This window comes from Cervus elaphus, chromosome 12, assembly GCF_910594005.1.
Source record: "Cervus elaphus chromosome 12, mCerEla1.1, whole genome shotgun sequence".
In the NCBI taxonomy this organism is placed as follows: Eukaryota; Metazoa; Chordata; class Mammalia; order Artiodactyla; family Cervidae; genus Cervus; species Cervus elaphus.
This window is the reverse complement of record NC_057826.1, coordinates 42747740-42763277: the sequence shown is the minus strand read 5'-3', so window position 1 is coordinate 42763277 and position 15538 is coordinate 42747740. Positions and strand designations below refer to the sequence as shown.

At 38.1% G+C, this 15538-nt stretch overlaps 1 protein-coding gene across 1 annotated transcript; it reads left to right on the top strand.

Annotated features, from left to right (window-relative positions):
* Positions 1 to 12873: 12873 nt before the first annotated feature.
* LOC122705410 (immunoglobulin-binding protein 1-like) lies at positions 12874 to 14253 on the top strand. Its single transcript, XM_043920774.1, has one exon. It carries the CDS (start codon positions 12874 to 12876, stop codon positions 13891 to 13893), a length of 1020 nt encoding a protein of 339 aa, XP_043776709.1. The 3' UTR covers positions 13894 to 14253.
* The last annotated feature ends 1285 nt before the right edge of the window (positions 14254 to 15538 follow it).

Below are 15538 nucleotides of genomic sequence, written 5' to 3'. Positions count from 1 at the left end.
ATGATCAAAGGATCAATCCAAGAAGAAGATATAACAATTATAAATATATATGCACCCAACATAGGAGCACCGCAATATGTAAGGCAAATGCTAACAAGTATGAAAGGGGAAATTAACAGTAACACAGTAATAGTGGGAGACTTTAATATCCCACTCACAACTATGGATAGATCAACTAAACAGAAAATTAACAAGGAAACACAAACCTTAAATGACACAATGGACCAGATAGACCTAATTGATATCTATAGGACATTTCACCCCAAAACAATCAACTTCACCTTTTTCTCAAGTGCACACGGAACCTTCTCCAGAATAGATCACATCCTGGGCCATAAATCTGGTCTTGGAAAATTCAAAAAAATTGAAATCATTCCAGTCATCTTTTCTGACCACAGTGCAGTAAGATTAGATCTCAATTACAGGAAAAAAAATTGTTAAAAATTCAAACACCTGGAGGCTAAATAACACGCTTCTGAATAACCAACAAATCACAGAAGAAATAAAATAAGAAATCAAAATATGTATAGAAATGAATGAAAATGAAAACACAACAACCCAAAACCTTTGGGACACTGTAAAAGCAGTGCTAAGGGGAAGGTTCATAGCATTACAGGCTTACATCAAGAAACAAGAAAAAAGCCAAATAAATAACCTAACTCTACACCTAAAGCAATTAGAGAAGGAAGAAATGAAGAACCCCAGGGTTAGCAGAAGGAAAGAAATCTTAAAAATCAAGGCAGAAATAAATGCAATAGAAACTAAAGAGACCATAGCAAAAATCAACAAAGCTAAAAGCTGGTTTTTTGAAAAAATAAACAAAATTGACAAACCCTTAGCAAGACTCATTAAGAAACAAAGAGAAAAGAACCAAATTAACAAAATTAGAAATGAAAATGGAGAGATCACAACAGACAACACTGAAATACAAAGGATCATAAGAGACTACTACCAGCAGCTCTATGCCAATAAAATGGACAACTTGGATGAAATGGACAAATTCTTAGAAAAGTATAACTTTCCAAAACTGAACCAGGAAGAAATAGATCTTAACAGACCCATCACAAGCAAGGAAATCGAAACTGTCATCAAAAATCTTCCAGCAAACAAAAGCCCAGGACCAGATGGCTTCACAGCTGAATTCTACCAAAAATTTAGAGAAGAGCTAACACCTATCTTACTCAAACTCTTCCAGAAAATTGCAGATGAAGGTAAGCTTCCAAACTCATTCTATGAGGCCACCATCACCCTAATTCCAAAACCAGACAAAGATGCCACAAAAAAAGAAAACTACAGGCCAATATCACTGATGAACATAGATGCAAAAATCCTTAACAAAATTCTAGCAAACAGAATCCAACAACATATTAAAAAAATCATACACCATGACCAAGTGGGCTTTATCCCAGGAATGCAAGGATTCTTTAATATCCACAAATCAATCAATGTAATACACCACATTAACAAATTGAAAGATAAAAACCATATGATTATCTCAATAGATGCAGAGAAAGCCTTTGACAAAATTCAACACTCATTTATGATTAAAACTCTCCAAAAAGCAGGAATAGAAGGAACATACCTCAACATAATAAAAGCTATATATGACAAACCCACAGCAAGCATCACCCTCAATGGTGAAAAATTGAAAGCATTTCCCCTGAAATCAGGAACAAGACAAGGGTGCCCACTCTCACCACTACTATTCAACATAGTGTTGGAAATTTTGGCCACAGCAATCAGAGCAGAAAAAGAAGTAAAAGGAATCCAGATAGGAAAAGAAGAAGTGAAACTCTCACTGTTTGCAGATGACATGATCCTCTACATAGAAAACCCTAAAGACTCTTCCAGAAAATTACTAGAGCTAATCAATGAATATAGTAAAGTTGCAGGATATAAAATTAACACACAGAAATCCCTTGCATTCCTATATACTAACAATGAAAAAACAGAGAAATTAAGGAAACAATACCATTCACCATTGCAACAAAACGAATAAAATACTTAGGAGTATATCTACCTAAAGAAACAAAAGACCTATACATAGAAAACTATAAAACACTGATGAAAGAAATCAAAGAGGACACAAACAGATGGAGAAACATACCGTGTTCATGGATTGGAAGAATCAATATTGTCAAAATGGCTATTCTACCCAAAGCAATCTATAGATTCAATGCAATCCCTATCAAGCTACCAACGGTATTTTTCACAGAACTAGACCAAAGAATTTCACAATTTGTATGGAAATACAAAAAACCTCGAATAGCCAAAGTAATCTTGAGAAAGAAGAATGGAACTGGAGGAATCAACCTGCCTGACTTCAGACTCTACTACAAAGCCACAGTCATCAAGACAGTATGGTACTGGCACAAAGACAGAAATATAGATCAATGGAACAGAATAGAAAGCCCAGAGATAAATCCACGAACCTATGGACACCTTATCTTCGACAAAGGAGGCAAGGATATACAATGGAAAAAAGACAACCTCTTTAACAAGTGGTGCTGGGAAAACTGGTCAACCACTTGTAAAAGAATGAAACTAGAACACTTTCTAACACCATACACAAAAATAAACTCAAAATGGATTAAAGATCTAAATGTAAGACCAGAAACTATAAAACTCCTAGAGGAGAACATAGGCAAAACACTCTCTGACATAAATCACAGCAAGATCCTCTAGGACCCACCTCCCAGAACATTGGATATAAAAGCAAAACTAAACAAATGGGACCTAATGAAACTTAAAAGCTTTTGCACTACAAAGGAAACTGTAAGTAAGGTGAAAAGACAGCCCTCAGATTGGGAGGAAATAATAGCAAATGAAGAAACAGACAAAGGATTAATCTCAAAAATATACAAGCAACACCTGTAGCTCAATTCCAGAAAAATAAACGACCCAATCAAAAAATGGGCCAAAGAACTAAACAGACATTTCTCCAAAGAAGACATACAGATGGCTAACAAACACATGAAAAGATGCTCAACATCACTCATTATCAGAGAAATGCAAATCAAAACCACAATGAGGTACCATTACACGCCAGTCAGGATGGCTGCTATCCAAAAGTCTACAAGCAATAAATGCTGGAGAGGGTGTGGAGAAAAGGGAACCCTCTTACACTGTTGGTGGGAATGCAAACTAGTACAGCCGCTATGGAAAACAGCGTGGAGATTTCTTTAAAAACTGGAAATAGAACTGCCATATGACCCAGCAATCCCACTTCTGGGCATACACACTGAGGAAACCAGATCTGAAAGAGATATGTGCACCCCAATGTTCATCGCAGCACTGTTTATAATAGCCAGGACATGGAAGCAACCTAGATGCCCATCAGCAGATGAATGGATAAGGAAGCTGTGGTACATATACACCATGGAATATTACTCAGCCGTTAAAAAGAATTCATTTGAATCAGTCCTAATGAGATGGATGAAACTGGAGCCCCTTATACAGAGTGAAGTAAGCCAGAAAGATAAAGAACATTACAGCATACTAACACATATATATGGAATTTAGAAAGATGGTAACGATAACCCTATATGCAAAACAGAAAAAGAGACACAGAAGTACACAACAGACTTTTGAACTCTGTGGGAGAAGGTGAGGGTGGGATGTTTCAAAAGAACAGCATGTATACTATCTAAGGTGAAACAGATCACCAGGCTAGGTGGGATGCATGAGACAAGTGCTCGGGCCTGGTGCACTGGGAGGACCCAGAGGAATCTGGTGGAGAGGGAGGTGGGAGGGGGGATCAGGATGGGGAATACGTGTAAATCTATGGCTGATTCATATCAATGTATGACAAAACCCACTGAAATGTTGTGAAGTAATTAGCCTCCAACTAAAAGAAGAAAAAAATCATCAAAAATAAAATAAAAAGTATGTAACTATGTAAAACTTCCATGCACATAAATTCACATACCAGGAAATGTCCTTTATCATATTATGATCCCTACATTGGGATCACAAAATGTTAACCACATGTTAAAAGTTAGAAGCACTGTATTCTTAAAATTTCAGTAGGAGTCAGCAGACAACAGCAAGAAAAAAGAAACTTGTTAATTTCTTCTGGTACTGATTTAGGGCTCCATAGTCCAGTTGCTCCCCCTGTGCTATCCACCCAAAGATTTCTGTCTCATTTCTGGTCTTTCTTTTATTTTTGGCCATGTCCTGTGGCTTGGGGAAACTTAGTTCCCTGATCAGGGATTGAACCCGGGCCCTGGGAGTGAAAGCACAGCGTCCTAACCACTGGACCACTAGGAAATTCCCCATTTCTGCTGTTTCTTGTCATTCGGGTGACCTGGAGGAAGAAGAGGCACATAGATTCTCTCAGTAGGGTCAATGGCAAAACATAAACAAGTAGCTATTTTGTCCTACTTCCAGTCAAACCATTGTTAGTTACACTTAAGGACAGATTGGGTGTGAAGCCAGTGAAGCATGCCTAGATGTGTACAGACTTCTCAGGGGAACACCTTTAGCTTTTGTTCACACGTTGTGTTGAGTCTCAGTTGTGTCCAACTCTTTTCGACCCCGTGGACTGTAGTCCTCTAGACTCCTCTGTCCATGGGGATTTCCCAGGCAAGAATACTGGAGTGGGTTGCTATTTCCTTCTCCAGGGGATCTTCCTGAGCCAGGGAACGAACTAGTGTCTCTAGTGTCTCTTGCATTGCAGGTGGATTATTTACCTGCTGAGCCATCAGGGAAGCCTGTAGTCTTATACTTTTGTAAAAATCTGAATGAGTTTTAAAACACAATTGGTTGAGACCTTTGTCTTTTTCATCAAACTTCCCCTCATGCTGGATGTTGGGTCAGTGGCCATGGGCATTTCTGGAAGTCAGAGAAATAATTAGTAGTAATTCCTTAATATCATCCAATAAAGTCCTGCACAAAATGTGATGTGTGGGTCACTATGCTGGTCCATAAACTACTACCTGTCTGTGAAGAAACAAGTAAAGAAATTGACAATAAGCATAACAATTTCATAAGATAATTTTATGTCTATTGACTCTAATAATAATAAAAACTATAGGCATTTGTTGTACATCTTTCTTTCACATCATTTTTCTAGTAATTAAATTTTGTTTTATTTTACAAGTGTAATGGTCTGCAATTTGTTGGGCAAAAAAACTTAACCTGAAGAAAAACTGATTAATACCCAGTCTATATTTAAATTTTCCCAGATGTTCCCAGTGTGTCTTTTATGATTGATTTACTCAAATCATTTGATTTATTGTGTCTTTTAAGTTTCTTTAATCTAGAGTATCCTCCTGTCCTTTTTTCATATCATTGAACAATTGCCTTGCAAAATTACAATACCCCTCCTTTCTGATTTGTCTGATTTCTTTCTCAACATTTTTGTTTTCCAATTAGTGACTTTTGCTTTTTCATTTTCTTAACAGTGTCTCTTGAGAGGCAAAAGATTTTAATTTTGATTAAGTACAATTATGGATTTTTTTTCTTTTATAGTTTGTGATTTTGGAGTTGTAGTTAGATAAGTATGGGTTAAAAAAAATGAAATAAAAAGAACAACAACACAAAAAACTCAAAGCATAAATCCTTGAATTTTGCATAGTTTTTAACTCAAAATGGATCACAGACCTAAATGTAAAAGCTATAACTATAAAAATTTCTTTTGTTAGCTCCTTTAAATCTTTTTTAAAATTTTGTATTGGGGTATAGCAGATTAACAGTGTTGTGATGGTTTCAGGTTGACAGCAAAGGGACTCAGCCACACATATACATGAATCCATTCTCCTCCTAACTCCCCTTTCATCCAGGCTGCCAAATAACATTGAGCAGAGTTCCCTGTACTATACAGTAGTTTCTTGTTGGTTATCCATTTTAAATATAGCAATGTGTACCTGTCTATCCCAAAGTCTCTAACTATCCCTTCTTCTCATCTTTCCCCCTGGCAAGGATCATCCTTTGAGTCTGAGTCTCTATTTTATAAGTAAGCTCATTTGTATCATTTTTTTTTTTAGATTCCACATAGAAGAGAGATCATACAAATTTCTCCTTCTCTGTCTGACTTATTTTACTCGGTATGACAATCTCTAAGTCTATCCATGTTGCTGCAAATGGCATTATTTCATTCTTTTTAATGGCCGAATAATATTCGGCCATAATCATATACACATAATCATTCAGCCATTATCATATACACATGATTGTATATGTGTACCACATCTTCTTTATCCATTCCTCTGTTGATGGACATGTGGGTTGCTTCCATGTCTTGGCTATTGTAAACAGTGCTGCAGTGAACGTGGGTGCATGTATCCTTCTGGATCATATTTTTTTTCCAGATATATGCACGGGAGTGGGATTGCACGGTCACACTGTAGCTCTAATTTTAGTAAAACTATAAAATTTGAGAAGACAACATAGAGGAAAATCTTGGTGGTCTTGAAGTTGGCAAAGATGTCCCAAGGTGATTCCAATGTCCGGACAGGATTGAGAACCATCAGTAATTTCATTCCTGATAACAAGCCACATCAATGTGAGTTAAGGGGAAGTATCTCAGGCTACAATGTTTCTCAAATTTTAGTGAACATGCAAATCACCTAGTTAGTTAAAAAAAAAAAAAGACTTAGTAGATCTCAAATTGTCTTCCCTCTGGTCTTTTAGTTGTGTGAAAAAAATATGTTATTTAAAGTTTAAGCCACATTTAGCTGGGTATACTGATGCATCCCCTGGAGGAGAGCAATGGCAACCTACTCTAGTATTCTTGCCTGGAGAATCCCATGGACAGAGAAGCCTGGCGGGCTACAGTCCACAGGGTCTCAAAGAGTCAGACTGACTGAAGCACCTTGGCACAGCATAGTACTGATGCACTCATCTGAAAGTATCTTAACAGCCCCACTTTTTATAATCTCATTTTTAAAATTTAAAAGCAGATACAAGTCCTAAGTGAACCACAAGTGTGATGGAGCTGCTCAAAATAAGGAAATGCTATTTTAGACTCTTCTAATACCAGTGTGGTACTCAGATTAGTTCTACTTTTCTTGATTATGCCACATCAAATTCTTCCAGTTTTTGCCTTATTAAAATGGACATGGAAAAATAAGAACTTATGTAAGGATAATGAAGAACTTAAATGGAAAATTTAAAGATTGGAGAGACTTTTTTTTTTTTAAAAATAAAGACTTACTCTTTAACAACTAAATTCAAATATTGGAAGCATTACCATATAGACTTACTTTGTACAAGACTAAAAGACAAAATGACTCACGTTATTCAGAGGTATACTTTGAGACCATATAACTGTAGGCATTTTAATGATTAGAGCTGTTGAATGATAAGAGTTGCTCTTGTGAGAAAGACAGAACTCCCTGTCCTTGGAGTGTTAAAACAGAGGATGGTTGTCTTGCTATGAGGAATATTGTAATAAAATGGAAAATCACAGGAGATGACCACTAGGGTTGCTTCAACTTTGAGATGCTTAGCTTCAGAATAATTTGGCAGCTCCACCTCCATGCTGTGAGAGGCTCAGGGCTTCCTCCAGGTGCAGAGATGACTGGGCAGCAACATCTCTCAGCAGCTTTTAATCATCATGGCAATGAGTCAGAGCAGGTGTCCTCCAAGGTTATTTTTAGCTGTAGCTTCCATGGTAACATTGATATTCACTGCTAAACATCGTAGAGTGAGATGAGATTACCAGTTTTTCAAAAGGATGAAACTCAGGAATAGCCAAATGGAAGAAATGCATAGGGCAAGGAACGGGGAAGGAGTGTGAAGCTTCCATGATCTCTGAGTGCACCACTGTCTCCAAATCTCCATGCATTCACCAAACCAGAAGCTCTTATAATCTCATTTTTAATATCTACTAATTGAGTAGACATAAATTGGGTGTGTCATTTTAAAAAATATTAACACTATGATTCCATAGCACTTTATTTATTTATTTATGGCTGCCCTGGGTCTTGATTGCTGCTCGAGGACTTTCTCTAGTGGCAACGAGTGGGGGGCTACTCTCTAGTTGCAGTGCATGGGCTTTTCATTGAGGTGGCGTTTCTTGCTGTGGAATGTAGGCTTCAGTAGTTGTAGCTCGTGGGGCTTTAGAGCAAGAACTCGGTAGTTGTGTGCAGGCTTAGCTGCTCTGAGGCATGTGGAAATCTTTCTTGACTAGGAATGGAACCCACATCCCCTGTATTGGCAGGCAGATTCTTCCCTGGACCACCTGGGAAGGCCCAAGTATATAATTTTTTTAAGGACTTATTTTCTTGGTAGATTTCTAGGAGGGAATTTGCTGAATCAAAGAATATGAATATTTTATATTGCCAAATTTCTTTGCATCAGACAACCTGAAAACTACACTGTCTGGACATGAAATACAAATTAATTTAGGCTAAAATTTCTGATGTAAATGAAAAGCAAATAATGGCATATTTTTCATAAATGGCATGATTGTGTATGTAGAAAAACCAATGGATTCTACTTTTGAAAAATGGAATAAGCGATGTTAGCAAGGTTGTTTCAGAAGGCAAGGTCAATAGTTTAAATGCTATTGTATTTGTACACACTTGTAACAGCTAGATAATGACTTTTAGAGAGCCAAACTTTACATATCCTTTATTCAAGCCACTTAAGTCATCCAAATATTATTCTTAACTTTTGAGATAGTCTTTTAAACATTGAGACTTCTTTTACATCCGAAGATTATCTTAGAGAGAGAAAAGCCATCGTGCTTAAAGCTGGTGGAGTGAGTTCAGCTACACGTGGACTTCTGTGATGTAGAGGTGACCTTTCAAGTACCGAGTTTGGTGTCTTTAATCCTTTCCCACAGTATGAAGTGATGGAGTACCTTTACCCAAGCCAGTACTGAATATGTGTGTGTTCCTCACCAGATGCTGGTACAATTTTAGTTAAAACAGTTCTGCAAAAGGCTTTCTTTAGAGTAACTAGAAATGAGTGATTAAAGGTTTTTTCTGGTTGTTGTAAATGAACTAGACCATTCTAAATAGTAAGATCCACATCCGGTTGTTGGCTCAAGATACAGCTGTATTCTCTCAGCAGGATTTGTTTGGTTTTATTTATTTATGGTATAAATAGCTGACATAAAACATTAGTTTCAGGTGTACACTACAATGATTCAATATTTGTATACATGGCAAAATGATTACCGTGATAAGACTAGTTAGCACTCATCACCACACATAATTACAGAATTTTTTTCTTGTAAAGAGGACTCCTAAGATTTACTATCTTAGCAACTTTCAAATTGTCAATACAGTGTTATTAATTATGGTCACCAAGCTGTACATTAGATTCCCATTAGTTATTTATTTTACAACTGGAAATTTGTACTTTTTGAATCCCTTTACCTGTTTTACCCCACTCCCCACTCCCCACCCCTGGCAATTACCAATCTGTTCTCTGTTATCTATGAGCTTGGTTGAGGTTGTGGTTGTTTTAAGACTCCACATATAACTGAGATCATACCATACTTGTATTTTTCTGACTTATTTCCCTTAGCATAATACCCTCAAGGTCCATCCATGTTATCACAAGTGGCAAATTTACTTTTTTTTTTTTATAGCTGAATAATATTCAATTTGCGTGTATATGTATATACTACATCTTCTTTATCCATTCATTTGTTGATAGCACTGAGGTTGTTTCCATATCTTAGCCATTGTAAATAATGCTGCAATGAATATGGGGATGCATATATCTTTTCAAGTCAGTGTCTCTGTTTTCCTCAGGTAAATACTTAGAAATGAAATGCTGGGCCATATGGTAGTTCTATTTTTAATTTTTAAAGGAACCTCCATACTGCTTTCCATAGTGGCTGTACCAATTTGCATTTCTACCAACAGTGCACAAGGGTTTCCTTGACTCCACATCCTCTCCAACACTTGCTTTTTAATAATAGCCATTCTAACAGGTGTCAGATGATGTCTCATTTCAGTTTTGATTTAAATTTCCCTGATGACTGGTAATGCTGAGCAGTTTTTCATATACCTGCTGGCCATTTGTTTACCTTTGTTGGAAAAATGTCTATTCAGATCCTCTGCCCATTTTTCAATTAGATTATTATTATTATTTTTTGTCATTGAGTTGTATGAGTTCTTCATATATTTTGGATATTAACACCTTATCAGACATATGATTTGCAAATATTTTCTTGTATTTAGTAGGTTGTCTTTTCATTTTATTGATGGTTCCTTTTGCTCTGTAGAAGCTTTCTAGTTTGGTGTAGTCCCATTTATTCATTTTTACTTTTGTTGTCTACTTTTTATGTCACATTCAAAAGATCATCACCAAAACCACTCTTCTACTTTCAGGACTTAACATTCAAGTCTCTAATCCTTTTTGAGTTAATTTTTGTATTTGGCATAAGACTGTGGCTCAGTTTCATTCTTTTGCATGTTGCTGTCCAGTTTTCCCAACACCATTTATGAAACAGAGTATTCTTTCCCCATTGTATATTATTGGCTCAGATGTCAAAATTAATTGACCATATTTATGTCAATTGTTTTTGTTGTTATTCCAGAAAGGAATATAATATGCTAACAGGTTATATTAATAAGAATATATGTGATTTTTCTCTATTAAAAATTCTTCCATTTTTTTAATGAGAAAAATTAACATTACAAGCTTTTATTTTTATTTTATTTTATTTTTTTAATATTTTTATTAGTTGGAGGCTAATTACTTTACAACATTTCAGTGGGTTTTTTCATACATTGATATGAATCAGCCATAGATTTACACTTATTCCCCATCGAAGCTGTTAAAGCAATCCTCAAAATAAACTTCTAGAAATACCATACCACAGTACTGACCTAGGAAGTTTTTGCTGAAACAGTCCTACTTCTTTCCGCTCATGTGACACCGGACAACATTTTATAGGATTAGGTTTACATGGAAAGTTCTCTTGAAATAACAGAAGGTACTTATTTCATCTCAGATAATCTACCCAACATTTGGGAAACACTGCCACCCAGTGGACGGTAGGAATTTAGTTCCTGTTTCCAGCAATTTCGTTCCTGCCTCTTTGCTCCTGCTCTGTCACTTCAGCCGCGTCGACTCTCCGCGACTCCATGGACCACGGCCCGCCGGACTCCTCTGTCCATGGGATTCTCCAGGCAAGAATACCGGAGTGGGGTGCCATTTCCTTTTCCAGTGATAAAGTATGAAGTGAGTGAAGTGAAGTTGCTCAGTCATGTCCGACTCTTTGCGACCCCTACCAGGCTCCTCCGTCCATGGGATTTTCCAGGCAAGAGTACTGGAATGGGCTGCCATTGCCTTCTCTGCCTGTTGCTTTAATTCTGTATAAAAGTCAAAAGACCAAGGGCTGTGTGTGTATGTCTGTGGATACTTCGGAGGCTTGGGTTGAACCAAGAGGGTTAACTCAAATAGCTGCTCATGTATTTGTGAGCCAAGGAGGATAGATGAAATCCCAACTAGAAGGGAGGCTGAAGTGGGACTCTTCACGGGTTCAAGGGACTGAATTGTACACTGAGTATACTGAGGAATGCACGTAGTACACTGAATAATGCATCTTGGTTCCAATTTTAGAATCTATCATAAGGAAATCATCATGGATGTGCAAAGATTTAATGTTGGTGTTTATAATTTTTTTATAACATGAAAGATAAGAATGCATAGTCCTATAATTGAGGATTAATTGAATAAATAACAGTACACCTCTGTAATTAAAGTGACCATTAAAATGATATTAAAAATGTTCAGAGATAAGAAATTGCAAATCTATTTTTTTAGTGAAAAATGCAGATCACAAAGTAGCATACATCACACACAGGTAACAGACCACAAAAACATCAACATTTTAATAATGACAATAATAATTAATATATATTCAGTGATTGCTATGTGACAGGTAGATTAAAATAATTACTTTGGACCCACCTACTTTTTCCTTCTCTAACTTAATCCTTCTAACGTTTCTCTCTAATTCCATTCCTAGCCTTGCTGGGGCCCTGGAGCTCTTTGGTAGCCTGATCAAGTGTATGGACTCCAGAATAATGTTTTTAAATACATAAAACACATTGTATTAAATAGGAAACAAGTTACTCTGAAATACATTTATTAAAATATCTAAAAAATTATGATATAGTAACATGTACATATAGTATATATATGTATAGTATATATTTTATATTAAATAATCTATCTGTGTTATATATGTTTCTTTATCAACATATTAAATAAGATGTAGTAGAAGGTATGGACTTCCCTGATGGCTCAGTGGTAAAGAATCCACTTGCACGGCAGGAGATGCAGGAGACGTGGTTGGATCCCTGGGTCGGGAAGATACCCTGGAGGAGGGCATGGCAACCCACTCCAATATTCTTGCCTGGAGAATCCCATGGACTGAGGAGCCTGGTGGGCTATAGTCCATTGGGTCACAAAGAGTAGGACATGACTAAGTGACTGAGCACACACACACGTTACTAGAAGGTATAGTAATAGTTTTCTAAGTGGAAATATTAATGTGATATTTCAAGATAATTACAACTGTGATTTGATATGAAAGTATTTGTGATTTCTGCTGGTGACAGTCGTTGTGTTTTGTTGGCTGTTTTCATAACTGAAGGAAATGTTAAACTGCAGCTACAAACTAGCATTAATAAAGACACAATTTTTCTCTATCCATTGGGATGTACGGTAAGAACCTGGCCTTCCAGTCTATTATCTAGCCAGCTTCAGATCATGTCAATCCACTTTCAAACCCCCAAGTGGCTTCCCATCTCATTTAAAATCTTTACCCCAAGAAAATATGGCTTCATAGTTTCCTCCCTGATAGCATTTCCCACCAGTCCCCTTCTCCTTCCCTGCCTTCCAGCCTTGTGTGCAATTCTTTTAAAAAATTCTTCTTTTCTGGGTTCCTCCCTCCCTAAGATGGCAGCAGCCGAAGAAGAGTTACTGCTACCGCGGCTCCCCGAGCTGTTCGAAACCAGCAAGCAGCTTTTGGACGAAGTGGAAATTGCAACTGAACCCACCGGCTCCCGAATAATCCAAGATAAAGTGTTCAAGGGACTGGATCTCCTGAAGAAGGCTGCTGAAATGTTGTTGCAGCTCAACTTGTTCAGCCAAAATGAAGATTTGGAGGAGATCGCGTCCACCGACCTGAAGTACCTGATGGTGCCAGCATTTCAAGGAGCGTTTGCCATGAAACAAGTCAATCCCAACAAGCGTCTAGATCATTTGCAGTGGGCTCGAGAACACTTTTTAAACTACTTAACTCAGTGCCAGTACTATCATGTGGCAGAGTTTAAGCTGCCCAAAACCAAGACCAACTCAGCTGAAAATAACACTGCTAATTCCTCCATGGCCTATCCTAGCATTGTTGCTATGGCATCTCAGAGACAGGCTAAAATAGAGAGATACAAGCAGAAGAAGGAGGTGGAGCATAGGTTGTCTGCATTGAAATCTGCTGTGGAAGGTGGTCAAGCAGATGATGAGCATGTTCGTGAATATTACCTCCTTCACCTCCGAAGGTGGATTGGTATCAGCTTAGAAGAGATTGAGAGCATTGACCAGGAGATAAAGATCTTGAGAGAAAAAGACTCCACAAAAGAGGCATCAACTTCTCAGTCATCTCGTCATGACAGGCCTCCAATGAAACCGTTTGTTCTCACTCGGAACATGGCCCAAGCCAAAGTATTTGGAGCCGGTTATCCAAGTCTGGCATCTATGACGGTGAATGACTGGTATGAACAGCATCGGAAATTTGGAGCATTACCAGATCAGGGAATAGCCAAGACAACGTCAGAGTTCAAAAGAGCAGCTCAGCAACAAGACGATCAGGAGCATGAGGAGGAAGAGGATGATGAACAGGCAGTCCGCAGAGCTCGGGAGTGGGATGACTGGAAGGACACCCGTCCTAGAGGCTATGGCAACCGGCAGAACATGGGTTAGCCTCCCCACAACGAGCCAGGACAACAGGGGCTTACATCTTCCCCGCCAAGGACAATTGTGCCGTCTCCCCCACCCTGGTCTTCTGCTTCAGCTGTGTACAACGAAGGCAGAGATGCTTAGTCTTGCTTAGTGTTCAATAAAATGTCAAGCAATGAAGTATGTATTTGTACCCTAAATGATAAGCCAGAAATCTTGTTTTGGCATTAATCATTCTCATCATTGTATGTTTTAATTTTCTTTTTTTTTAAATTTCCCTAAGTGGAAAGAAAAGAGGACTGAGAAATGGCTCTGTATAATCAATCAATGGCTGTATGGATTATCTTTTAAAAAAATAAAGGTCCCTTCTATCAAAAAAAAAAATCTTTATTGAATTTGTTGCAATATTGCTTCTGTTTTTTTTTTTTTTTTTTTTTGGCCCTGAGGCATGTGGGATTGTAGGTCCCCGACCAGGGATCCAACCCGAACCCCCTACATTGGAAGGCAGTCTTAACTAACCACTGGACTGCCAGGGAAGTCCCCTGTGCAGTTCTTTGATTACAATTAACCACAGTCCTAGCCTGGTTCCAAATAGGGAAAGGAGTACATCAAGGCTGTATATTGTCACCCTGCTTATTTAACTTATATGCAGAGTACATCCTGAGAAATGCTGGGCTAGATGAAGCACAAGCTGGAATCAAGATTGCCGGGAGAAATATCAATAACCTCAGATATGCAGATGACACCACCCTTATGGCAGAAAGCAAAGAAGAACTAAAGAGCCTCTTCATGAAAGTGAAAGAGGAGAGTGAGAAAGTTGACTTAAAACTCAACATTCAGAAAACTAAGATCATGGCTTCTGGTCTCATCAGTTCAGTTCAGTTCAGTCACTCAGTCGTGTCTTTGCGACCCCATGAATCGCAGCATGCCAGGCCTCCCTGTCCATCACCAACTCCTGGAGTTTACTCTGGTCTCATCACTTCATGGCAAATAAATGGGGAAACCGTGAGAGACTTTATTTTTTGGGCTCCAAAATCACTGCAGATGGTGACTGCAGCCATGAAATTAACAGATGCTTGCTCCTTGGAAGAAAAGTTATGACCAACCTAGACAGCATATTAAAAAGCAGAGACATTACTTTGCCGACAAAGGTCTGTCTAGTCAAAGCTATCGTTTTTCTAGTAGTCATGTATAGATGTGAGAGTTGGACAATAAGGAAATCGGAGCACCAAAGAATTGATGCTTTTGAACTGTGGTGTTGGAGAAGACTCTTGAGAGTCCCTTGGACTGCAAGGAGATCCAACCAAGTCCATCCTAAAGGAAATCAGTCCTGAATATTCATTGGAAGGACTGATGTTGAAGCTGAAACTCCAATACTTTGGCCACCTGATGCGAAGAACTGACTCGTTTGAAAAGACCCTGATGCTGGGAAAGATTGAAGGTGGGAGGAGAAGGGGACGACAGAGGATGAGATGGTTGAATGGCATCACCAACTCAATGGACATGAGTTTGAGTAAACTTTGGGATTTGGTGATGGACAGGGAAGCCTGGCGTGCTGCAGTCCATGGGGTCACAAAGAATCAGACACGACTGAGTGACTGAACTGAATTGAATTGTCCTAGACTTTGCTTCTGCCATTCTCTCTGCCAAACATTATTCTCATACATAC